The sequence below is a fragment of the Triturus cristatus genome, chromosome 3_2 (genome assembly GCF_964204655.1).
Source record: "Triturus cristatus chromosome 3_2, aTriCri1.1, whole genome shotgun sequence".
Taxonomy (NCBI): Eukaryota; Metazoa; Chordata; class Amphibia; order Caudata; family Salamandridae; genus Triturus; species Triturus cristatus.
The window spans coordinates 202,031,963-202,059,690 of record NC_140584.1 but is presented as its reverse complement, the minus strand read 5'-3'; the positions used below and the strand labels follow the sequence as shown (position 1 = coordinate 202,059,690).

Below are 27,728 nucleotides of genomic sequence, written 5' to 3'. Positions count from 1 at the left end.
AGTAATGCTTGACAAACGTGTGCAGCGAGGCCCACGTAGCTGCCTGACAAAAGTCCTGCAAGGGAATCCCGCATCCCAAGGCAGTAGTGGCTGCCATTGCCCTGGTAGAATGAGCACACAGCCCCACTGGAGGCTCCTTCTTGGCCAACGAGTAGCATGCTTTGATGCACAGAATGACCCACCGAGAGATGGTTCGTTTGTGCACGGCCTGACCTTTTTTGGCGCCCACGTAGCCAACAAAGAGCTTGTCATCCACCCGGAACTGTTGTGTACGGTTCAGATAGAACAAGAGCGCACGTTTTGGGTCCAAACGGTGGAGCCTCTCTTCCTCCTTAGAAGGATGCGAAGGCGGAAAGAAGGTGGGCAAAGTGATGGTCTGCCCGATGTGGAAGGGCGTGACAACCTTTGGCAGGAAAGAAGGACGGGTCCTTAGAACCACCTTGTCTGGATGAACAGAAAGGAAAGGAGGTATAGAAGAAAGAGCCTGGAGCTCACTCACTCTTCTGGCAGAGGTGATAGCTACCAGGAAAGCCGTCCTGAGAGTGAGAAGACGTAAGGGACGGTTATGAAGGGGCTCAAAGGGAGCGCACATCAGATAGGTCAAGACAAGATTGAAGTCCCATTGAGGCATTATGAAAGACACAGGAGGAAACGTGTGTGAAATGCCTTTAAGGAAGCGATAAACGACCGGGGACTTAAAAAGAGAAGGCTGATCTGGAAGCTGTAGAAAAGCGGAGATGGTCGAAAGATAACCTTTGATAGTGCCCAGAGCAAATCCCTGCTGGGCCAAAGAGAGGAGGAATAGAAGAACCTCGGAAAGAGAGGCAGAAAGGGGATCCACAGCCTTTGCTGTACACCACGCCACAAATGTGTTCCACCTGCAGGCGTATACCGTTTTAGTGGAGGGACGCCTGGCTGCCAGAATGACATCACAGACTTCGGGAGGAAGATTGAAAGCTGTCAACCGTCGCTGCTCAATCTCCACGCATGGAGGTGGAGGCTGGACAGGTTCGAGTGGAGAACCGTCCCCTGCTGCTGCGACAGAAGATCCTCCCGAAGAGGCAGTCTGATCGGGGGATCGATCGCCATGCTGGGTAGCTCGGGATACCAGTATCTTCGTGCCCAATCCGGAGCCACAAGGATGACTTGGGCCCAGTCGCGCCAAATCTTCTTCAGCACTCTGGGCAGAAGTGGTATAGGCGGAAAGGCGTACAACAGACCGCAACTCGACTCGCGCCGAAATGCGTCGCCGAGCGAGTGCCACCTTGGAAATTCCAATGCGCAGAACTGATGACATCGAGCGTTCTCTTCGGTGGCGAATAGATCTAACCAAGGCTCTCCCCACTCCAGAAAAAGACCTTGCGCCACGTCCGAGTTCAGACGCCATTCGTGATCCATCATGCACCGGCGGCTGAGTTCACCCGCCCTGGCATTCAGAAAACCTGCCAGGTGTTGAACCACCAAGGTAATGCCTTGATGTTCCAGCCATGTCCAGAGGCGCAGAGCCTCCTGACATAGGGTCCATGACCCCACCCCGCCCTGTTTGTTGCAATACCATATGGAGGTGGTGTTGTCTGTGAACACCTGCACCACACTTGAGGTGGGGGAGAGGGGCGAAGCACTGGTTGACTAAATCCAGAGAATCCCTGTACATTTAGATATAGTATGGGACCTGGGAGGGTACTGCTGCGGACTCCCTTTCACTCTCCATGATACTGACCCCTGAGGTCCGAGATGTGAAGGGCACGGAACATGGTGGATGCACTAGGAGACCACGAACGGATATTTTCCTGAAGGAGCGGCATGCCTGAGGGTGTGGGCGGTGGTGGGCATTTCCTGGGGAGTTGGGGAAGAGGGCGAGGGGCGGGGAAATGGGGTGGTGTAAGAATGTGTCTTTAGAATTCACTTTCATTTATAATGAATCCTCTTTACGGGTGGCATTCGCATGAGGAATGCCACTGGGTTGTTCATTATAGGAGGCACTCTGGGACAATCATACGCAACCAGATACGGGGGGAGGCGGTCCAGTGAGTAGACATACCTGTCGCCCAGCCGCCGGGAGGCTCGACACCGAGGAGGGAAGAGTGAGGGGGGACACCTGTTTTGGACTTTAATTTAACTGAATTGCTCAATCATTTAATGTGCCCTTTGGGCTGCTTTTTCTATGATGTCACATTGAAAAATCAATAAAAATCTGTTTACTAAAAAAACACCTGCACCACACTTCCCCTAACAGAGGGAAGGAATGCCTTCAGAGCAAGTCGGATCGCCCAAAGCTCCAAAAGATTGATATGGAGCCGGGACTCCGCCGGAGACCAGAGGCCTCTGATCTCCGCCTCTCCTAAGTGGCCGTCCCATCCCAGGAGGGATGCATCCGTCACCACTGTGTGCTCCGGTTGGGTAAGGGAGAGGGATCTGCCACTGACCCAATTGCGATTCGTGAGCCACCACTGCAATTGCCGTGCAGTGCCCTCCGAGATCTGGACGTGATCGAACAGGTTGCCCTGATGCTGTGTCCACTGAAACTTCAGGTTCCACTGCAGAGCCCGCATATGCCATCAGGCATGTTGCACTAGCAGGATGCAGGAGGCCATCAGGCCCTGGAGCCGGAGGGTCATCCTGACTGAAACCCGGGATAGAGGCTGAAAGATCAGAATCATAGCCTGAATATCCCGGACTCGCTGCTCGGGAGGATAAACCCGAAACCGTGTCGGATCCAGAACTGCTCCGATGAAGGGGAGCTTCTGAGAGGGACTCGGGTGCGACTTCGGCACGTTGATGGAGAACCCCAGCAAATGCAGGAGGTCCGCCGTAGTCTGGAGGTGGGAGACGACTGCCTGGGGCGAGCCCGCCTTCGACAACCAGTCGTCGAGATAGGGGAAGACTGAAACCCCTGATCTGCGCAGATGAGCTGCGACCACTGCCATCACTTTTGTGAACACCCGAGGGGCACTGGTAAGGCCGAAGGGGAGCATGGCAAACTGAAAATGCTCCTGGACTACTGTGAAATGCAGGTAACTCCGGTGGCCCTGCAGGACGGGAATATAAAAATATGCGTCCTGCAAGTCCAACACTACCATCCAGTCTCCAGGGTCGAGGGCAGCCAAGACCTGAGCCAGAGTCAACAACTTGAACTTCTCCTTCCGGAGGAGGCGATTGACGTTCCTGAGGTCCAAGATGGGGTGCAGGCCCCTATTCTCCTTCTTGGGGACCAGAAAGTAGTGTGAATAACAACCACGTCCTACTTCTGGCCCAGGAACGTGGTCGATGGCCCCCTTGGCCAAGAGGGCCATGACTTCCTGTTGGAGAAGCGCAAAGTGATCCCCGACATGCGGTGGAACTGAGGTGGCATGGCTGGGGAGCAGATTTGAAGGGGAGAGAGTAGCCCGTTCGGACGATTTGCAGCACCCACCTGTCCGAAGTGACAGAACGCCAGTGGGGGAGGTGATGTTGAATCCTGCCACCCACCGGCGTGAGGTGCACCCCAAAGCTCGGACTAGGAAGGCTTTGAGGAAGATGCTGCGGGAGCGGAGGTGGACTGACCTGCACACTGGCCCCCTGTGCCACCACGGCGGCCACCACGCCCGTGGCCGCGCTGAGGTTGGTTCTGCGCAGGCTTCTGGCTGAACGAACGTGTATGGGCACCCCTTTCATGGCCACAAAAAAAACGAAACGCAGACGTGGCCGGGCGCGTAGTGGAGAGACCAAAGGACTTGGCCGTAGCCCGAAAGTCCTTAAAACTCTCCAGCGCACTGTCTGCCTTATCGCTAAACAGGCGAGTACCATCAAAAGGCATGTCCATGAGAGAACTCTGAACATCCCCTGAAAACCCCGTGGATCGCAGCCAGGCGTGGTGACGCAGGGCCACCATCGTGGAGATCGCCCTACCCAAAGAGTCCGTGGTGTCCAGCCCACACCGGATGCCGAACTTTGCAGCGTCTTTCCCCTCCGCAACAGCTTGGGAAAGTACAGCCCGAACCTCCTCTGGACACTGGGGCAGTGTCTGCGCCACCGTGTCCCACACAGCGTGAGAGTAGCGGCCCAAGAGGCATGCAGTGTTGACTGACCGCAGCCCCAAGCTGGCAGATGAAAACAACTTCTTGCCAAACTGCTCCAGCTTCTTTGATTCCTTATCCGGCGGGGCGGTAGGGAATGCGCTTTGGGAAATGGAGGCCTGGATGACAGGTTCTCCGGAGTTGAATGGTTTGTTAAAAAGGTAGGCTCACCCGGTGCTGGGCGATGACGCCTGGCCACGTTCTTATCCACAGGAACCCCTGTGGCTGGTCTAGACCAGGTGCCCATCAAAACATCCGTTAAGGCCTCATTGAACGCAAGCAGAGGCTCCATAGAACTTGCCGCCGGCTGAAGAACTTCAGTGAGGAGGTTGGTTTTGAGAGTGACAGTAGGCAGATCAAGGTCAAGGGCCTCAGCTGCTCTACGGAGCACCACAGTATATGTGGCGCCCTCCTCCATAACAGCAGGAGGAGACAGAAAACCAGGCTCAGAGGAAAGGTCAAGGCCACCTGCATCCTCCGATTCCTCCGCCCACTCCCGTTCAGACTCGCACTGCCGTGCAAGAGGGTCCTCAGACCCTTCCCAGTCGTCCCCCTCCTCCACCGCCCGAGGCACAAGCTGCTGAGGTGGGGGAGGGAGAGGGGAATACAAATGGTCCAATGGCGCTGGGAACAGCGCTGGTTGGCGCTGAGCCGGCTCCATGCCCTAATTAGGGTCCCAACCCGGAGCAAAATTGTCGAGAAACTCGGGCAAGGGCAGGACGAATGGGACCCATTGCAGCGCCGTGAACGGATCTGCGGGAGGTGCCGGAGCCACCAGCGGAGGACCCTGCGGCGCCGGGGCCAGAGCAGTCGGCGGAGGACCTTGTGGCGCCGGAGCCGCCGGCGGCAAGCAAGGGCCCTCAACTGGGACCGGGGGGCCCAAAGGCATGCCGGCAGGAGCCCGAGGCCTGAAAAGGCGGTCCATGACAGCAACAAATTTTTCCATCTGGGCTAGAGTCGCCGATTGACCCGAATAAGGTGGGTAGGCCGCGTGACTCTCAGGCTCCAACGGTGCCGCGGGGGAAGTAACCCTGGCCCCCTCGTCCAGAGACCGATGGGGGGACGTCGGAGAGCGCAAATGCTTCTTCGACTTTTTCTTGTGACGTCTCTTACCCGATTCAGAGTGTGAAGACTTTGACCCCGAGGAGCGATGATAATGGCTCCACGGTCGGTCCTTCGAGCGACCCCTAGACCTCTAAAGGCGCGGAGATGACTGCCGAGCCTCCAGCAGCTTTCGGGACCGCTCCCACAAAGCCTTCAGAGCCATGGCCAGACAGTCGGAATATGACCGGGAGTCATGGTTGCGCTCCAGACAGTAGAGACAGACGTCATAGGGGTCGGCCACCAACATCGTACGGCGACAGGCCCCGCAGGATTTAAACCCAGGCATCCCTACGCGGCACCAGGAGTCAAAGACTCAAAGAAGTAGAGACATAAGTTAGTCAAAAAGTGACTAGGGTCCGTGCTCTAACCGGATCTGCGCTTGCTAGCGCGGAAAAAGAAAGAACTGACGTCAGCGCGCATGGGTGGCACCTAAGTAGTCTCCGTGACGTAATCTCGGCACTTACGACGCCAGCCAGCGACGGACGCGGAGCCGCAAACGCCACCTACCGACGCGCAGGGGTACTGCTGACGAAAAACGTTCCGGATCCAGTCTGACGCCTGGGGATATTCTAAGGTAAGGAATCTATCACCAACGTGTCTCTTTCAGATTTACATAGATAAATATTGGACATTTTTGTAAAACTGGTGTGGTGTACATTTGTAGTGTTTTCACTGTATTACTGTTTGTTATGTGCAAATGCTTCACACACTGCTTCTGAGATAAGCCTGACTGCTCTTGCCAAGCTACCAAGGGGGTGAGCAGGGGTTATTTTAGACGTGAAATCTCCTTATCCTTACTAGAGTGGTGGATTCTGCCTGGCTTAGGTGCATACCCTAGCCAGCCAGAAAACCAATTTCTAACAGTTATATATTGGTCAGTATTGAATGCAGACACAAGGTTCGGTAGAGGATTGGCAAGTAAGGAGAACCATCTTATCTTGGCAAAAAACAGTAATTGTGACCAGACACCATGAGTCGAAGTGATCTCCAACAAAAGGATTAGGTTACTTACCCTGTAAGCATCTGTTCTTGGCATGTAGTGGTGTAGATTCACATACTTTGCATACACCTGCCATCTAGAGTTGGGTCCGGATGTGTGTAAGTTGTTTTACTTCCAGGAAGTCTTTCAAGTTGAAAGTTGAAGTGACTCCTCTTGGTGATAATGCGCATGGGCATCAGCTCCATTTTTAGGTTGTTTTACTGCTGGCAGGAGAGAATGGAATGTGAATAAGTATTATTTGAACATTGGAATGTTGGGACCTACACTGAAAACAATGGAGTGCTCCTGGCTTCTCTGGCCGGTAGAAGCCTGGAGCTCCAACATTCCAAAAGGCCTCACAGAGCCCAAGGGGATTTCAATCCCCTTGTGCTCTTTGAGACCTTTGATTTGTTAAAACATTCTGCCCTCCAGTGGCGGACTATTCTAATAGCCGTATAGCCCTCTGTAGCTGGTTTATACCAGCATTAAAGTCCCGCTCCCTTGTTAAAGGCCCTCTGAGTGGGCCTTTAATGGGAGGTATAGCACGCTACAGCAGGCTACTAGGCTACAGTAAAGAGATGTCCATGCATATGAAAAGGGAAAAAGAACTCCAACAGCCACCACAAATGTCCAGGGAGGAGGGAAGGCGCATGTGAATCTACAGCACTACCTGCCAAGAACAGATGCTTAAAGTGTAAGTAACAATCTGTTTGAGGCATGTGTGGCTGTCGATGCACATGCTTTGCATAGACTGTTAAGCAATGCCCTCGAAAATCGGTGGCTAACCTGTGGGTGTTGCAATTGCTTGGAAAAGTGTACATAGCACTGCCTGACCTACATTAGCTTGTTGGTATGATAGAACATCCACACAATAATGCTTAGTGAAAGTGTGTGGTGTAGACCATATAGCTGCCTTACATATATCAGCTATTGGGATATTGTACAGGACAGCCATGGAAGCCCTCATTTTATGAGTATAGTGCGCTCTAGGGGGTGTAGGTAAGTCATTTTAGCTTTGATGTAATATGTTTGAATACATTTAATTATCCATCTATAATTACCTGATTTAGATATGGGCTTTCCTTTCTGAGGGGGTGAAAAAGCAACAAAGAGTTGTTTGGTTTTATTTTTGGCTATGTCAATGTAATACATTAGAGCCCTTTTAACATCTAGTGTATGAAGAGCCCTTTCTGCAACTGAGTCTAGTAGAGAGAAGAAAACACCTAACTCAACTGATTGGTTAAGGTGGAAAGGAGAAACCACCTTTGGAAGGAAGGGTTGGTGCAAAGGACCTCCCTATCCCTGTGTAGTTGGAAGAAAGGTTCTTCCAAGGTTAGTGCCTGGAGCTCACTGATACACCTAAGTGAAGAAATGGCAATTAAAAATGCGATCTTCCAAGATAGAAACTAGAGGGAACAATTACGTAATGGTTCAAAAGGTGGACTCTTAAGTCCAGTAAAAACAACATTGAGATTCCATGCGGTTGCACGTGGAACTCTGGGAGGAATTCTTTTTTTAAAGCCTTCCATAAAGGCCTTAATAAATATGATCCTTCAAAAAAATAAAAGCGTTGCCTATTTTGTAGATAGGCAACCACTGGAGTGAGATGTAGTATATTGAAGTACAGGCAAGGCCATAGAGCTGTAAATGAAGAAGGTAGCAAACAATGTTTTGCACAGTTGTATTAAATGGATCAATGTTGCTATTACGGCAGTAAAAGACAAATCTCTTCCACTTAACTGCATAACATGCTCCAGTCGTAGGCCTACGAGCTTCTTTAAGAATGCTCATACACTCGGGTAATATAAGATAAAGGTAAGGAAGGCTTTGATGACTGGTACTTTGGATAAAGACAGGTGCTGTCTATTTTGTAAACAGGCAGTCACTGTAGGCAGATGTATGCATATGCATGTGAATGTAAGGCAAGAAAGCTGTAGTTTCAACAAGAAACAAACAATGTTTTGTATTGTAGCATCAAATGGATTGATACCCTTATTATGACAGTAACAGACAAATCTTTTCCATTTAGCAACATAGCATTCTTTAGTGGTAGGCCTGCGAGCTTCTTTGAGAATGGTCAAACAATCAGGTGGTAGATTTAGATACCCGAATTCTATGACCCCAGGAGCCAAATCGCAAGGTTGAGTTCCTTTGAATTTGGATGCCTAATTTCTCCATGGTTCTGAGTGAGGAGGTCTGGGTCGAGGTGAAGCTTCTCGTGGAGAACTACGGCGAGTTCACATAGTGTTGTGAACCAGGGTTGACGAGCCCAAGAGGGAGCTACTAGAATGAGGGTGAGAGAGGCTTGCCTGCGCTTCCGAACTAGAAACGGAAGAAGAGGGAGAGGCGGAAAAGCGTAGGCAAGTATCCCTGACCAGTTCATACACAGAACATTGCCCTTGGATAGAGGGTGTGGGAACCTGGAGGTGAAGTTTGGGCATTTTGTGTTGCCTGCAGTTTTGAACAGGTCTATCTGTGGAAACCCCCACCTGTGGAAGTAGGGGAGGAGGACTTGGTGGTGGAGCTCCCACTCATGGACTTGTTTCCGCATACCACTGAGGATGTCAGCAAAATTGTTGTCTGTGCCCAGGAGGTGTTATGCTAACAAATGGATGTTGTGATGTATCGCCCAACGCCAAACAGTCTGAGATAGCGATGATAACTGTGGAGAGTGTACATTGTTGTCATATTGTCTGTTTGGATTAAGACACACTTGCCTGTTAGGTGAGATAGGAAAGCTTTCAATGCTAGGTGAACAACTTGAAACTCAAGGTAGTTGATGTGGAGACTTTGGTGTTTGGTGTCCCAGACATCCTAAACTATGAGATCCTGTAGGTGAGCACCCCATCCTGTGAGGTATGCGTCCGCTGTCAGAGAGCGAGGACTGTGGCTGTCTATCAACACTAGATCCTCTAAATGGCACTGTGACTGAGACCACTGGTGTGCTCAACATTCTTGCAGCAGATGCATGTTCTATAGTGCATGTGGCAGTAAGGCGATGCATCATACCCAGCAGATACATGACAGTTTTGTTAATTGTTGATTGGCTTGAAATTGGGGTAGAGGTGTCTGGAAATTCTGAATGTGTGCTGTTTGGGATAGGCTAACCCTACTGTGTGTTGAGAATAGTCCCCAGATAGGGCTGAACTTTTAAGGGTTGAAGAGGGGATTTTTTTGACATTCATGGTAATCCCTAGCTGGCGGGGCAGATCTATAGTGAACTGAGTGTGTTGGTGACACAGAGGGAGGGTATTGGCTTTGATAAGCTAGTGGTTGAGATATGGGAAGACGTGGATCCTTTACTTGTGTAGATGTGCTGCCACCACTGCCAAGCATTTGGTGAATCCCCGGGGTACAATGGTCACCCCGAATGGGAGGACTTTGACATGGTGATGTTTTCCAGCTGTGACAAACTGGAGGCATTTGCGGTGTGGTAGAGGAATTTTGAATTTGGAAGTACGCTTCCTTTAAGTCTAGTGTTGACATAAAGTCGCCTTGGTGTAGAAGGTGGATCACGTCTTGAAGGGTGACCATATGGAAGTGCTCTGACAGGATGTAATGATTTAAGGGCCTGAGATAGAAGATTGGCCGTAGAGAACCGTCTTTATGGGAATGAGAAAGTACAGGGAGAAGACCTCTGACCCTTGATGTTGAAGAGGAATGGGCTCTATAGCTCCTTTGAGAAACAGAGCTTGTATTTCCTGTTTGAGCAATTGTTGATCTTCTAGAGAGAGTTTGTGTGTGCTAGATGGTATGTTTGGAGGTGTGGTGATGAGCTCAAGACAACCATGTTGGATAATGTCCAACACCCACTGATCCGATGTTATGGATAGTCAGGTGGGGGAAAAACAACTGTAATTGACCCCAGACAGGCATGAGATGATTGCGGGGAAGGAGAAGAGAGTCACTGCTTGGTGTTGTTAGGGGCACCGCTTCAGTAAGCACCTCTGCCCTACCCTTGGGAGTCGTATGTGCTTCTGAAATACCCAGTTGACGGAGAGTTATGAGTCTATGATTTGTAGGAGGAGAAAACGGCATCTGAAGATGCTGCTTTGGAACCTGCCATATATGAGGAGCAACAAAAGGAACCACGGGAGATGGGTGTTTGAAGCACACCCATGGACTTAGCGACCTCCGTGCCAATCTTAATCTTTTCCAGCACTTGGTCCACTTGTGGGCCAAATAGGTGTTCCTTGTCAAAGGGGACATTTAAAAGTGTCTGCTTGACTTCTGGCTTGAAGTCAGAGATATGCAGCCAAGCATGTCTGCGTAATAGGTCACTGGTGTTGATACCACTGGCAGCTGTATCTGCAGAGTCTAAAGCACACCTAATGGAGGAATTGGAGATGAGTTTAAGGACAAGTTCTTACCCTCACATCCTATGCTCCTAAGGGAGGTACCGGAGGAGGTCCTCCATCTCGTCCCAGTGGGCGAGATCATATTTGGCTAAGAAGCCTTGTGCATTTGAAATCCGCTAGTGATTAGTAGATTGCACCGCTACTGGTTTCCCTGAAGCATCAATTAGCTTAGACTTCTTATCGGGAGGTGGAGCGTCAGCTGTGATTTGTGAATTAGCACTCTTATGGGCATTGGACACAACTAAGAAATCAGGGGGAAGTTGCCTTCGGATGCAAATGTTTTCCGAGGGTTCAGTTTTTTTTTTAATCAACCCTGGGAGCAATAATGTGTGCGTGTGCAGGGTCCTTAAAGATGTCATCGGTGTGAAGCAGCATGCCTTTTAACATGGGGAGGTATTGAGTAGCCCTATGTGTACAAGATTAGGTTTCAAAAAGGAAGTCCTCCTCTATAGGCTCTTTATGGAGCGGGACTTGGTGGTACGCTGCAGCCCTTCTGATGAGCTCCTGATATGAGGTGGTATCATCAGGGTGTGATGGGTTGGCAGGGGAGAGGTCTGAAATAGTGTCTCCTGGGGGATCCACATCATAATTTGTCCAAGGGGCTGTGGCGCATCATAGGAATCATCCACAGTGAAGGAATGTGGTGATCCCTGTGGAGTAATGTCTAGGTGATCCCCCCGAGAATGAGGTGGAGAGGGTGTAGGTGGTGAAATGAAGGGTGTAGGGGGAGGTGGTGGTGAAAAAGGTGGAGGAGGGTGCCTCCTTCCCCTTTTTAAGAGGTACCGGCATGTCAATTGCTTTTTCAAAGGAGAGTTGGCGCTTAGATGGAGGAGGTGCCGACACCACAGTCTTTCTTAGAATGCGGCCACTTTGAGGCTGGAAATGTATCCTTTATTTTGAATCAGCCGTTCCTAAATGGTCTGGAGGATTGGCTCCACCGGAGTACCAGGAGCCGATTTAGGAGCTGGTCCTGGAATGCATGTTTGGGTTTCAAAGCCAAAGTGGTAAGGCTGAGGATGTGGTTGTCGGCTCTGTGCACACCCGGAAGGCTTAGTCTGTGCTTTCGGTGCCAAGTCTGGGGGTGGGGCAGCCAGAGCCGTTGTTCGGTGCCAACCATGACCTGTTGGCAGTGGTTGTCCAGAAGGCTTATGTTCAATTGGAGTCAGAAGTATTTGAGGGGGCAGGATGGGGGTGGGATTACTCCCAGTACATTGACCCGGTGGAAGATCCTGCAGTTGGGGATTGATCTTCAAGTCTGAGTCAGCGTCCTGTACGGAAAAAGTCTCTTCCGAAGTTGCAGAGGCCTCATGGAGTGCCTCCTCCTCGACATCCTGGTGGCCGAAAATGTCTGGTGTTTCAGCTACCTTCCGGTGGTGCATCTCCCTGCGACATGCCCTTGGATCCCTTAAGGTGTTCTTGGACTGAAACAACTGGCAGACCTCGCAGTCTTCTTCCTTGTGATCTGGAGACCACCGAGATAGAGTGGTCCTGGGAGCGTGGCCACATCCACGAGGAAGAAAAAGGCTTCTTATTCCTGTTATGTTTTTTGTGGGTTTTTTTTTACAAGAGGTTCCTTCAAGAGACCACTCTCTGTAAGGAGACATGCCTTTAGGGATGTAATTTTGGGCACGATCCAAGAAAAACTTGGATTTGTGCTTCCTCAATGCTTCCAGGCACAAGGAGGTGCAGGAGGTTGAAGTCAAAAGATAGAAATCAGAGCCCTGACACCACATACTGATGTTGTGGAGGACCAAGTAAGACCTCTTTTAACATCTTTGATAGAGTTTGATCCCCACGACTTTAGGAGGAGACATTTGACCTACTTGTTACTCAAATAATTGTGAGGGATTTTGGTTAACAAAGAAGAAGAGCCCCGGACCTTCATTGGTAAGGTGCATAAAAAACAGCAACTTATATCAGTGCGCCATACAGCACGTTATCTAGGCCAACATGATCACATCCTGGGCTTATGAAGCTGCGAGTTTAGTCTTGAGGTGCCAACTGGAAGCACTGGAGAACTGTTGCAGTGGAAAAGGGGTTCTCGAGCCAGTTGAGTGCCTGGGGATATACAGAAGGTGCGGTAGCTGGAGGAAAAAGTATCCACCTTAAACTGTATACTGTAACAATGTTGTGAACATAAGCATTCAGCAGGTTTATGAGGACAGCTAAACCCTTACTACAGTTGTGAATAGATTTTATGTAAAGTCAAAATCATGAATTATCCTTGTTTGATCCACCTGTGTGCATTTCTACCGGATAGTCTGATTTCTGACATTTCCGATTTACTAAAAAAAGTACCAGAGTAGTTCCCCTTGGATAGTTGAGATAATTTGTAACAGATTCTTTATAAGTAGTAGAACCTTTTGCACAAGTCGGTTTAGGAAGGAGGATCTCAATGATCTGGGCAGATTCTTTATTAGAACTAGAACCTCTTGCTCGAGTTGGCGTAGGAAGGAGGATTTCGATGGTCTGGGCACAATGTCAGGCAGAGAAACCAGACCATGCAACCATTATGTTCAATATCAAGCACCCCAATTGTTTTTGTGCAATGCACATTTACACAAACACCCTCACGGGTACAGACTGATTGATTCAGAGTTACGGAGTCACTAATGTGCAAATGAGAGTGGCTGACATTTTCTTGCTCTCATAGGCTGAATAGTAAAAATACTTTGCCCACTGTTGTGGGGTTATGTTGTCCTTGCAACAGGGTATGTAAATATTCTGATGTAATTGACCTTTCCCATACTACTTCTGCTGGAACTTGAAGAATACCTTCCTTTTTTATAGGCCTATGATCAAACTTTCTCTTTTGGAGCTCGATCAGCAAAAGATCAGAAAAACCAAGAATCTGAAAAAGGATGGGTCAATACTTTTTGTTCTGTATTTGGCTTTAGTGAGGCAAGCCATGAACACAAAGATCGCGTCCTAACTCCATGGCGACAGCTATGTGCTTCTAACTCAGATATAACCTTCACAGTTATAACAACTGGTCAGATGGCATACCTTCCCTTGGGATGATCTTGAAACCTTTCCTTGAGTCTCCTGTGATAACGTCCTTGAATTTCTAAATGCAAGGTCATAATGCAAAAGGAGAACTTAAAAGCTTGACGCACTGAGTGAGGCAGAAGCTGTTTGGTGTTAGCTGGGGGAGCTAAAGAGGTCAGTCAGGAGTTGTATCTCTTGTGCAAAGCAACAGTGTGGAATTACTTTTACTGCACCCTCTTTATTTAATTGGCAGATGCCGGTTTCAGAAAGACTTCTATAAGTAGCCTTTAATATCCTGAGTATTACATTTATTTAAGAGCCTTTTGCAGAACTTTCAAATTAAAAAAAATGCCATTACAGAGTACTGAGTGGGGCGGGGTAGAGGCACTGGAAAAACAGAAATTGTATGCCATGCAGGTGATGCAGAAACAACATAAGATTAAGCAAAGGCAGAAATAATACATTATTACTAGGAAATGTGTAGAACCAGGATGCTGATAAATAAACCAATCTACAAGCACTCTTAGGTATTTTTCAGACTGAAAAAGCACCAGTGGAACTGTTAGAGCTTGTGGCTGCAGTGTCTCAAAGATAATTAAGCGAGGTGTGGGCACCAAGAAGGAACTCAGGTTTTACTTCTAGCATGAGGGTTGTACAACAAGGCTTTCCAAGGATGGACACACAGACAAGAGAACTATATCCTCAAGGTTTGGCCTGTAGTGCTTGGCAAACAATCAATTTACTGACAGGTCAGATTTCTGTTTCTCCCATGCCCTTGTCACTGGTTACTGAGGTTCATCTATCTGAATTCATAAGGACACCTGTAATCTAAACCGCCTGGTATGCATCATGACATGCAAGACTTCTTGTGATAAGTCACGTTCTTAGCCTTTCATGAGCCAAATCTGCATTTGCTAATTGTGTGTATATGGATGAAACAGCCTGATGCCTTCCAGCATCAAAAGTGATGGAAATGACTAACAACCTCACAAATCTGCCATTAGTGACATTTCGAATAATGAATATAAGATTCTTCCTGAGACAATCAGAAGTCACAAGAATCATGATATGAAACCACCTGAATCTGTTGAATACCACAGAAAGATCAGAAATGAAGAGAAGGCATACACCACCAGTTGGTAGGTTCAGCACACTAACATCCAAGTCTGCCAGATGTGCTTCCCAACCAGTAAGGAATGTGTCCATCACAATTCAGTCAAGGAAAAGCCCGGCCCATCAACAGATTTTCCTTTAACCCTCAGCAAATATCCTGTTGAACTTGTACACAATCAGGGGCTTCCTTCAGATCTGTGATTAGTCCTCAATGACCAAAAGAGTACAAGATACCATGAGGCTCAATAACCTTAGAATCAAAACTATTCAGCAGAATTAACAGATGCTTCATCAATACATGCTGAACACCATACAAATGTGGACATTCTGCCTTCATCAAGAAGATTGCAATGACTCTCCAATAAACATTGTTTCTTGTTGGCTCCCAATTCACTTGAATACGTTCCATGTACCACAGGGGAATACTGTTACTGGGTGGTTTGTCAGATAAAATGGACTTTCCTGCATAAGTCTATATGCCACACAAAAGTGAACTAGCAGATACACAAGCTTACTTCTCTCACAGGCCCCCAAATAGGATTTTTAAGAGCCTCTGAAAAGAGAAGAAAGGGAAACTTGTTCTGAGGTGCTTGATGCATCATGCATGCCCACCTCAGGCGCGCTGCCCGGATCGGACGGGGGGGCATGATCACTCTGCCCTGCCCGGCCGCTCCCTCTCCGGCACAGAGGAGCACCCTACACACAGGACAGGCGAGTGCGAGCATGGGCGCCGGGGAATTCCGGCCTTCTTGACGGCCCTCTTTCTTTCCCCCCCCACCCTGGCCTGCGGCTTCCCGCGCACGCTACGCAGTCCCACTGTGCCCCGCTTGGCGGATGATGGCCCTCCTGCTCTACCGCAGAATGATCTCCTCCTCCCTTCTCCCCCCTTCCCCTTGACCCCACCTGAGTTTACGACCCTAACCTTGACACCTCCTATTGCCACACATACACGGGAACCAGTTTATTTATAGGTTCAGTTCCCAGACCGGATCCTTACCTATCCACAGATAACGAACGATAGATGCGTTGTGCGGCGCCCCCGAGGCGCTGCCCTCCCTAGCGCGCCCTGCTTACAGATGACAAAGCGACGTAGACACACACTCCCGGTCAGGGACGGATGCGCCCGGAGAGTGTGGCAATCTCTTGCCCTGGGTGCACTGTGTGGCATGCCGGGTGCGCGCTGACACTTGGCGGTCTGGGAGGTGCGGCGCTGGAGGGACGGATGCGCGCCATAGTACACGCATAGATATGGACTGCGAAGCTGCACACTAGGCTCGCCGGATCTACGCGTTGCCATATATGTCGCAGTGAGCTATACTGCAGCATCCTTGTCGCGCTTCAGCCCACACTATGAGCAAGATGCTGGCGCTCGGCTGCCCGGAGGCCTTTACACTTTGGGGTAACAGCGGTGTCCTGTAAGACTCCAGATCAGGGCCTGGGTGGCAACCGACATAGCCGCGGAGTGGGCTGGACCACAGCGCCACCCTCTGTCGCCGACAACACGCACCAGGGACACCACAAAAACATAAAAACACACAAACAGCGCCACAAATCTACTCTCTTAACAATGCACGCACCTCCTTTCTGTACACATGTTAACCTGCACAACGCCGCCGGACCTCCGGGTTGTCGGCTGAATGGCTGTGTCCTACCATCTGGAAGTGTGCGTTTTGTTTAACTGCTTCGCCACCTGGACGGTGACTGTGCATTGTAAGATGATGCAACTGCAAATGATAAAGGTTTTTCCACAAAAAAAAATACAAAAAAAAATCATGCATGCCCACCTCAGTAGTAAGAGGATTATGCTCCAAGTCTAAGAAGCCAATTGCTACAAAGTAATGTAAAAACGATAGGCATCCAAAGGTCATTTTTAAGTATTTTGATGGTACATGTATAGTGGACTCATAATTTTGACTGGTTTCGTATTTCTTTGTCTTTCATTCTTATGGAAAATTAAAGCTATTGTAGTTCACTTCACTTCCTCCAGCGAATGACCAAATCATAAAGTCTGTAAGTGACTGAACTTGTCAAAATGCCAGCTTTTTTAGAACAAAAGTCTGATATTTATGGGTCTAGCCTATTTGAGGCCAAACATCGATGTTAAATGTTTTGTTTACATTCCACAGAGAATATTTACGAGATAGGGAATCTATTATACCTGTTACGTGGAAACTTTGAATTAGGAATGTTGTTTGGGGCTCAAATTTGTTAAAAGGTGTTATTCCAGTTATCAGTGCTGTAACAACATCTACATAGATGTTGTATGCTCCTTGAACTTATTACAGGCCAAAACCCAAAGAAGCTTCTTATAAATCATCCCTCTTCTCAGTGCTTGCTGCAGAAGCAAATCAGACCTATACAGGCATCAGACTGTTCAACATGAGAATACACAAAGGAAATCCTCAGCACATGTCTGTAGTGTATCTAAACAATTATCTGCACGCTGTATGCATAAATATTAACACAGTATTTTGAGTTTCTTGTTTTTCTTTTTTTATTCTTATAGTTTTTCTTCAGCCGACTTGTGTTTCGTCGCATACACTGGGAAAACGTCCCACGACTTTCTCAAGGCTCTACAATATTTGGTATATTCCCTTTTTTTGGTGGTGATAATTCCAATCCACAATGGTTAAAATATCTGTCTAATGCGTTAAAATCAGTTCTTCATACCGGAAAGGTTTCCGTCTGACCAATCCACGAGCTCGTAAGGACAGCTCAGTCATCAACGTAGCCCAAAACCGTGACTCTCAAGTGGAATTATCACCACATAAGAAAGGAATATACCAAAGATTGTAGAGCCTTGAGAAAGTCGCGGGATGATTTCCTAGTGTATGCAACGAAACACGTGTCGGCTGAAGTAAAACTATAAGAATAAAGAAAGAAAAACAAGAAACTCAAAATACTGTGCTAATATTAATGCATACAATATGCAGATAATTGTTTAGATACACTACAGACATGTGTTGAGGATTTCCTTTGTGTATTCAGTGGCCTCGGCTGCATTTTTGGGGGAGGTTGGTGGTTCTTCTCACCTTACAGCACCGCCCAGAATTTAGGATTTATTGAAACTGATATATATGTGTGATTTTCCTGAGTGGCGCCGTTTCACCTAGCTCAATAGCACTGTCTGTTCAAAGGTTGTTCAGCATGAGAGTTGGTGGCAAGATTTGTCTGACTATTCGCTGAAACCCAAGTAGATCGGCTCTACCCGCTTTCAGAGAATGACATGCATGTTGCTGCTCTCTTCACATTTTCAGTCGTTGGTAGAAACAGAACCATGACCTTCAGAGTCATTGTGGGCATGTAGTAAACAAATGTCAGAAAATATGTCTACCTATTCAAGGGTACCTTTGATGGCTTTTTAACATTTTGTCTATAATAGCTACCAAACGTCAGCAGAAGGGTGAAAATGCAAAAAATGATTAGTCATTCCTACACAACATTTTCTGCTAGTGCACAGATTCATGTATACATACCTTTTTGCACATACTAATCTGCATCACAGCATAATTAATGAGTGCTTCTTTCAAGTCATGATTCTTCTGCTCTCTGAAGCGATCAATATCTTCCCATGCATTCTTCACAAATTCCCTGCAGAGCAATGTGAACAATTTGTATATTTGTGGTTTAGGAGTAGAGGTAATGTAGGACCAAGAAATAACTTTTAGGATAGGATATACATGTTCTTAATCATATCTAGAAAATGTGCCTGTCACCTGACTGCATACATTCAACACTTTTGGAAAAGAAGTCTGCCATTACAATGGAACCTTTAAAAGAAATTAAGGGGCTGCACAGAGGGAATACATTTCACCTTATGGTAGGATCTGACTGACCTGGACTGAAAATAGGCCGAGACACCAACATAAAAGTAGCCTAAATTAGTGAATTAAGTAGCCCACATTTGCAAATTGGGGCAGTTTTGAACTTATTAAGAAATACTGTATAATTTTATTGCAACGTGTGAATGAATGTTGTACTTGTAGAGCACACTGTCACTCGTAATTGAGCATCTTGGCGCTATGCTGGGAGTCAACAGGGATGCTTATGTAACGGCTCTAAATTGGTTAGAAAAGGGAGTGACAGTGTATCAGGGGCAAGAAAAAGCCAGGTCTTTAAACTTTTTTAATACTTCAGTTTCCATGAAATGGAGTGTTCTGGGGAGATGGTTCCAAGCTTTGGCACCCAGCACCATGAAGCCCTTTACCCCTCTGGATTTCAGTCTAAAAGAAGGAGGCCCCAAAGATTGGCGTCGGAAGATCTCAATGTTCTCTGGGTCCTGAAGTGGCAGAACTGGGCTGTGAGATATTTGGGCCCAGGGGATTTGAAGGCTTTGAAATCTAGTAGTAGGGTCTTGAATAGGATTATTTTGTGGATGGGTAACCAGTGGAGTTACAGGGCGGCCGACACGGAGCTCCACTTAGTAAGTTTCAGCACAAGTCTAGCCACCTATCTGGAGCTTGTGAATTAGCTGCTTGGAGCAGCCTGCATAAAGACTATTGCAGTAGTCACCTCTTGACGTGATTAGGGCAAAAGATATGGCTTTCCTGGTGTCAAGAGGGAGGACGTAGATTTGTTTTAAGGGATTTAACCAGATTGAAACACATGCTTGCCACTCCCTAATGTTGTGCAGACTGGAGTTGGAATAGTAAATTATACCGCTCCAAAGTCCAGCACTTTCGCTTAAGCATGTCGTTGTAATGATATGCATGGTAAAGACGCATTTGTTGTAAAGACTGCGGAGTAACAGCATGCGTTGTTCCAACATACAACCTGAAAAGAGAGATCAGTATCAAATGTCAACCTAAGATTTTTTGCTACCTCCACAGTGGACGGTGGGTTGAGGGATGGAGTTGGTCCACCATTGTGCGATGGTGGAGAATGGATTTGATTTGCCAAAAAGTATGGGGGAATACATGCTTTTGTGCTTGCTGCAGGCAATGTTTGTGGTAATTTCAGGGAAACCAACAGTAGAAACTGTCCCACCAGACCATAAAATAGGTCCACTAACAGCCACAAAACGGCCCACACACTGACCTGACAGATCTGCCCTTTGGGAACTAACCGACTACACTATAGACTAGTCCTACCTTGCCAAATGGCCAATTTAGAGTGCTATGTAGGACCTGTAATAAGGCATGTTTATAGCTGGTTCAACGCGTCTTATTTGACCTTTAGTGAGAGTGTTGCTGAATAATCCAATGAAAGTCACTTTGGGAAGTTGGCAGTTAGCCTTGTTAAATGTAAAGAGGAGGGCTCCCTACTGTAAGGATATGGTTCCTAAATGTAGGGAATACACAATAATTGTACAGAATTTAGGAAACCAATTAACAGAAGAACAATGCAACAATGATATTACATACTGTCAATGAGAACCCAGAGACAACAATAATTATAGCAAAAGTACAAAACAGTTTTTATTAGACATTGAAAATATATAAAAACAGTATGATCATTCATACAGGGGCTGACTTGTCAAATATGCATACTGTCAATCATACGCTCAAAAGTATACAAACAAGTGAAGGTGTATAAACAATAACAAATAAATGGTAGTTAATATAACACAGATTACATAAAAATAGTGTGGCACAAATTTATAATTGACTAGAATGTATTCTACGCGCGTTTCGGCACACACAGGCGCCTTCGTCAGGAAAAATAGGCCACTGAGGGAGGGACAATAGTTATTCTTGAATGATTTTCTAATCAAGGGCAAGTTTCTTATAGTAAGATATACACAATAGAGATGCTTTCACAAAGGCGGATGAACTTTTAAAATTGGAGACACAGATGGTCCAATACTATTCCTAATTTTAGCAGCAGGGAATGTTTATGAAATCTTGTAGTACAATGGTAAGAGTTAGATGAAAGCTTCTGATATGAAGATCAACCAAATTCGTAAAGATACAAGATAGCGCAAAATATATAGAGAGTCACAACTCATTCATTAGCTTCCAGGTCCACAATGATATGTTGGATCCAATATTTCATTGACAATTTTCAATCTGGCGGCGGGAGGCACTGGCAGACCATCGACAGCAGCCAGGGACACTGGGACATGCAGGGCCAGGGGGGGGCTAGAATTAGAAATAATTAAATTATGGGGTGGCCACTGCGAGAGAGGGCCTCTCGTCATCCCGGTCTCGGTCTCTGGTTCAATGCGTCTTATTTGACCTTTAGTGAGAGTGTTGCCGAATAATCCAATGAAAGTCACTTTGGGTAGTTGGCAGTTAGCCTTGTTTAAACAGAGACCTACATTTAGGGGGAGGGCTATGGATCTTTGATAAATGCGAGTTGTTTGCAGTGGCTTGGGGTTGAAAGTAGTCTTGTTCTGATGGGCATACTACAAATACTTCCTTGAATACGTCACCTTTCATGTATTTCCTGAATACCTGGTACAGCAGTGTAGTTCAAGTTGGGCCCCCACCTATTCCACCAGAGACTTGTCATTACAGTTTGGATGACTATTTTGCCATCTTTCTTCTGCCTCGTCTTACCCAGGCATACTAATGCAGCTTGTGTTAACGTCCAAGTCCTTTCTAGAACATAGTGTGGGTCATTCTTTTTGTTAAATAAAAGTTTGGCTTTGGCCAGGAAGGGGAGCTGTCAATACGCACTAGCTGGCGAGGATTTTGACTTCAAGTCATGGGAGAGGAGCAGCAGCGAGGCGAGAATCAGCAAGTCTGTTCTCACAGTACAGACAGATGGTACAAACACTGTTATGAAATCTCTACCTATTTTCCTCCATCAAAGCACAAATCTAAGATAGCCAGGGCTGGAGTGAGAGTGCAACTAGACTCCTCAGAAGTTTGACCTAGTGTCTGTGGAAGAATATGACTGCAGATCAGTGGCCTAATGGGAGAGTTGTACTATGGGAGGTCATGTAGACAAGTAAAAGTTTTCAGCTTGTGCAGAAAGACTGAAGCGTTGACCTGGGGGAGAAGAGGAGGGGGAAGGACAAGAAATGAGGACTTGGCTTCCGAACGTGTTCCTCAGTTGATTTCCTCTCACAGACACTCTCTGGTCCACGGCCAGTTAAAACAAAGGAGAAGAGGATGTTGAGGGCCAGCAATGGTTCCTTTGGGTGTGCTGGGTGTCTATAGGACATGTTGTTGGATATGACATTGCCACCTGTATCTTTGAGGTGTTGCTTTGTTCCACCTAGCAGGCTCATCGATTGCCTGAATGATGCTCATCCAAGGTTAAAGCTCCAAAAATCCCATTAATGAAGAAAACGCAGCGTGCCCTGCAGCTTAACTCTTGGCCTATTTGTTCAGAGTTGCAGGCACGATTCACTAAAGCGGACATCCTGCTGGTGCTGCAGGAATTTAGGAAGAGCGTCGCTGCCCTGCTGGAGAACTCTGCAAAGGCCTTGATGAAGTTCGATCATTTCTTGCAGAAAGCGGAATCGAGAACTGATCATCTCAAGAATGATCTACCTGACCCGGCTCATGAGCGTAATGAGTTGTCGGCCAGGTTCAACACTCTAGAAACGCAACAAGTGACTCACTGACTAACTGGAAGGTTTTCAAATTGGGTCCCAAAGGAACATCATCTGCTTTTTCCGGATGAACAGTGAAGTGCCCATTTCAGAGTTGGAAGCTTATGCTCAGTCTCTCTTCTGCCACATACTTCAGCTTCATGATGACCAAGGGACAGCCTTGCTCCCCACTCATGTTTTCAGACTTCCAACAAAAAAAAAAAAATACCTAGCCTCAAACATCCTCAGTATGGTCAATTATTTTTGAGCTGAAGGAAGACATAATATTAGCCCCAGCCCAGAAGCAAGAACCCATAAAGTTAAAAAATTATGGAGTAATTGTATCAAGATTTATCATATACCACTCTGGTGAAATGCAGAGATTTCAAAGACAACAAGACTTACATGCGCCACAAGAAAATTCCTAAGAGGAGGAGTTACCTGTTTTGACTGGCTTTCACCCTCAATAATAAACGACATTAAATCAACCTGGCAGTCGAGGTGAGGAAGCTTTTGAAGCCAAGGATTCCAAAGGCACATTCGAAGCAACATAAACAACACCAAACCTAGAAGCTTTGTGGAGAGCATGTATCCAGTGAACTGGCAGAGAAAAGATCAAGGTGAGAACAGCAGGAAAATAATTCTCTTGCTGAACAGTCAGATGCAGGGCTGAGTATTATGTATTGTCTTAACTGTCGCGTTTTTAATGCCCAAACTGATTGTTTTAACCTAAAGTCCTGAGTATTACTTGACAGTTGTCGTTTGCACATTTGTGAAGCAGACATGACATTTCTCACTCTAAATAGGTGGCTTTTTCATTGTTTTGTTGAAGAACCATTAACAAAACATGCCCTCATCAAGAAGTACATTATTGGATGTACATCACTTGCAATTAAGCTACAAAGCAAATACACGTCTGCGTTAACATACACAATCTCCACCCACCACTGGTGGGTGATTCAGCCCCACACCGACATCTTATTTATCCACTCGAGTCCATGACCATGACCAAAGGCATCTGGAACCAGCTGGAGCAGTAATGCAATTGTCTATCAGAATAGGCCAGTGACAGCAGTGACCCTTATTGTAGAGTCAATCACTCAATGCAGAGCCAAATACATCCGGACTGGGTGCCAAATATCTCTGGGTCGAGAAGGTGTGGGGTCAGCTCCCAGAACATATCTAGCTGATCCTGGCAATATACAGGATCAGAAAGTCAGTAAGTCTCCTGTGGGGGAGACCCCCTACCCCATCTCATGGCTATTCGACACTTCACAAGTAACAACAGAATCACTGGAACGTCCTTAACATAGCCTAAAAGACACACAAGAGGCTTTCAGCTAACCTCAACATCAGTGATTTGGAGAACAGTATGCAGGACTGTCATCCAAAATTCTGCATTACTTGGACAGTACCAGGCGAATGAAGTCAATATCCTCGCGTTGGCAATGTGGGCAGGTAGTTTTCTCTCAGGCCCATCTTGTATAAGGACAGTGGGATGCAGTACATTTGGTGAAGGAACTTAAGGTGAAGTTAGGGGACAGCGCCCTAGTTGGTATGCAGCAGAAGCACCATTAGTGCTCAGGAGGGGGGCTCCAGCATCACCACCCATCTTGTGTAAGCCTACCCAGTGCACACTAGGGAAGTTAGAACCAGCTGATTTAGGGGTCTCTGGGAATGTTGGAATTTCTTACAAAATGCTCCTGATCTATAATAGAGGGGTACATCTAGTGTAGTGCATTCTGGGCAATCGTTGATATCTTGAAGGGAGCTGAAAAGACCGACTGTATAAAGGTCACCCGCCTTAGTGAGCTGGACGACCTGCAGCTGGAGCCAGGGCCCATATTCACCAGAATGGGGGCTAGACGGGTTAAGCATGAGAGGTATATCACCTGCTATTATGCAGCCCACCATGTGTATGTGTCTTACATAGCCCCAGGCCCAAAATGTACAACCCACAGTGTTGATCTCAGCCCGGGGCCAAGATGGAGGAAAATGTGTGCACAGTTCATAGTGAATAGGGGAAATGGGGTGGGGTCTGCCTCACACACAGTGTGAGGGAGAAACAAGATTGTATAGTGCCAAAAATGTGTTAAGTGTGTCTGAGCACAGTAGTAGTATAGTTTCAAGTCAGGTGCACAGATCCCACCCAATTCAAAGGGCAGTGTGAAATCCTCCCAAGATACTTGCTGTACTCTGTCCGTCCAGGTGAGTCATGGCAGGCCGGCCACATTCTATTGAGGAACGGTTGTGTTAGCGGGATAGGAAAGTTGATGAAGAGCTGAAGAAATGTAAGTAGGACAACCAATTGGCTATCACAATTCTACCCACATCTCCGTGCTCGTTTGTTATGTTTGGTTTTTTATTGTTTCTTGTTATTTCACAGAGACTCGGTGATCTAAGGCATTTCAGTTTGGGTGGAAGGTGTAGTCAACCCAAGCCTGAAAGGATAGATATAATGCATGTAGTGCTTCACTTTCGGTGCAGACTTAGTGGGGGACACACTAAATGCCATGCCACATGGATGAAGAGACTTACGGTACTTTACTACCATGATCCGGCTGATCATAGCAATCTTTAAAAGCCGAAAACATGACTTTTCAGAAAGGCCTTGTTTCTCCTGATCGATGCTTAAAAAGCATTAGATGGGGTGCACTGGCCCTTTATACAACTGGTCCTGGAGGCTGTGGGCCCTGCTTCAGTCAACGGATCTGGGCCAGCTACTCAGATCCAGTGGCACTTGTCTGCTTCAATGGCTTGCTATCCCATCCCTATCTTATTTCAAGGGGAACGCACCAGGGGTGTCCTCTCTCTCGCCGCTCCTGTTCACGCTATGCATAGAGCCGTTGGCAGAGCGTGTCCGGAGACATCCCTTTATTGAGGGAGTTAGGATGGGAAGCCAACTCCATAATATAGCTTTATATGCTGATGATGTGCTGGTGGCAATTACCAAGCCTCAACAATTGTTACCCCCTTTACTAGAGAAACTAGAGCGCTTTGGGAGGGCATCAGACTTTAAGGTGAATGCCACCAAATCCAAGGGCCTTAACCTACTATCCTGCGAGACGAGCAGCCCTACTTAGCCGCAACCTTTCCGTTATCATGGACGACGCAGGAAATTTCTTACCTGGGCATTCAGTTATTCTCCACCATAGAGAAATTGGTGACACACAACTACACATCCCTGCTGGCTACAGCGCAATCCTTGATTCAGTCCTGGCACGTGGCCCTCTCTCTTGGTTGGGGTGCACAGCCGCTACAGAAATGTCCCTACTACCTAGGATCTTATACTTTATGTAGGCACGGCCGCTTCAATTGCCTCCTTCTGTACTGAAGAAACTACAATACTCCATAGAAACCTTTATCTGGAGGGGAACACGTGTTAAAATGGCTAGGAAGCGTGCAAATCACTGTTGGAGGACTGGGCATACCCTACCTATTGCGTTACTACCAGGCAGCCCAGCTGCGATTCCTGGTGGAGTGGCAACACCCATAGTCAGAGAAACATTGGTGTTTTCTAGATCCGGCAGTGGCATATTTGTGCGTACCCATACTAGCATGTGAATTAGATGGCATTTTTCAAAATAACTTCTTTTTTACACTCTTACATTTGGAAGGAAGAAATGCATAGAAAGTCAATTGATATTAACACTTGTTCTACTATTCTATGTTCCCCTAAGTCTCCCGATAAAAGTGGTACCTCACTTGTGTGGGTAGACCTAGTGTCCGGAACAGGAAACGGCCCAAAACGCAAAGTGGACACGTCACATTTTTCCAGTGAAAACTGACCCTATTTTTGCAATGTATCTAGCTGTGGATTTTGGGCCCTAACTCAGCTGGCACCTAGGAAAACCTAACGAATCTGTACATTTTTAAAAGGTAGACACCCAGGGGAATCCAGGATGGGGTGACTTGTGTGGCTCTCACCAGATTATGTTACCCAGAGTCCCTTGCAAACCTCAAACTTTGTAAAAAAAAGAATGTTCCTCACATTTCTGTGATGGAAAGTTCTGGAGTCATCTAGGAGCCACAATCTTCCAACTATCCAGCATCCAGCCCCCCCCCACCCCCCTCCCCAAGTTGCCCGATAAAAATGGTACCTCACTTGTGTGAGTAGTTCAAGTGCCCACAACAGGAAATGGCCCAAAATGTACTGTGGAGACTTCAAAATTATCAACCACAGAAAAAGACTTGGTTTTGCGAGGGAGTCACCTGCGTTTTTGGTCCCACACTGAGCGGGCATCTAGGGAAACCTACCAAACCCACACATTTCTGAAAATTAAACACCCTGTGGATCCCAGGAAGGTGTGGCCTGCGTGGCTCACCCAGTGTTTTCTTACCCAGAATCCCCTGCAAACCTCAAAGTGTCTACTTTTCAGACCTTTCTGGTTTTGGTTGGTTTCCCTAGATGGCCGCCGAGCCCGGGACCAAAAACGCAGATGACCACCTTGCAAAACCAGGTCGTTTTGTGATCGATAATTTTGAAGCCTCCACATTAAGTATTTGGGACCTTCCCTGTAGAGGTAACAGTTTTATCGGGAGATCCAGAGGAATGCTGGGTGGTAGGAAATTTCTGCGGCCCCAGTGCTCTCACATCTTTCCCACAAGGAAGTGTGAGGAAGAAGTGATTTTTCTTTTAGCTAAATTTGAGGTTTGCAGGGGAATCTGGGCAAGAAAACATTGGGGATCCACGCAAGCCACACCTCCCTGGACTCCCTTGTGTGTCTAGTTTCCGGAAATGTTTGGGTTTGGTAGGTCCCCTAGATGGCCACTGAGCCCGGGACTAAAATGCAGGTGACCCCTTTGCAAGAACACGTTGTTTTGTGATAGATAGGGGAGCACCTAAGTTTTTGGCCCCTGGCTTGGTGGCCATCTAGGTAAACCTACCTAACCCAACTAAAAATGATACCCTTCGTAGAGGAAATCCAACGAGATGGATCCCACCCTCCACTGTATGACTCTCAAACAGTGCGGACAGCCCAAGCCTTTGGAGATTGGCAGCAATACTGGGGCTAGTTGATTTCAGGCACACCCACAAGAACGGGACTATTCTGGCCTCCATGAAATCCACATCCGCTTAGACACATTCATTTGCACTCCAGTAATCCAAAGTTTAGTGCATTCTGTTGAATGCCTGGCCCGCACAGTATCTGATCATAACCCTGTCCTCCTACACATGCAGTTGAACCTGCCTAGACCTTGGATCCCTACTTGGAGATTGAAGCCAGAGTCGCTGGAGGACCAGGTTTTCAGGAAAGTGATCAGGGACAAAATAATCCAATACTTTAACGACAACAATGGCACGGCTACTAGCTGCCTAACAAACCCTACGGGACATAGAAACTTGCAGGTCGGGATGCCCGTAACCACAACCAGACTTCCTAGAGGCTAAAGAGACCGTAGCGGTCCAGATAGAACGCCTTTGATGTTTCGATTTTAAACAATATATAGACCAAATCCATGCAAGGCGAGACAAGTCAAGGTCCCTCTTTACGTGGCTGGCCAATCCGATCAACCGTGGCGCCCCTATAGTCGAACTAGATGGTAGGGAAGGAGACAGAATATACTCAGAGGAAGAGATCAATGACCTCTTTGCTGAATACTATTCAACTCTATATAGAGGTGTTAGAGCACATGACACCACGCCG

At 47.2% G+C, this 27,728-nt stretch overlaps 1 protein-coding gene across 2 annotated transcripts in view; it reads right to left on the bottom strand.

Moving 5' to 3' along the window:
* The window catches only part of SNX4 (sorting nexin 4), a 467,422-nt gene that overhangs the window by 21,510 nt on the left and 418,184 nt on the right, over positions 1–27,728 (bottom strand). For both annotated transcript variants that reach the window (XM_085647507.1, XM_085647506.1), the window contains one exon: positions 18,074–18,188. In XM_085647507.1, coding sequence (XP_085503633.1) covers positions 18,074–18,188 — 115 coding nt within the window. The remainder of the gene's footprint in view (positions 1–18,073; positions 18,189–27,728) is intronic.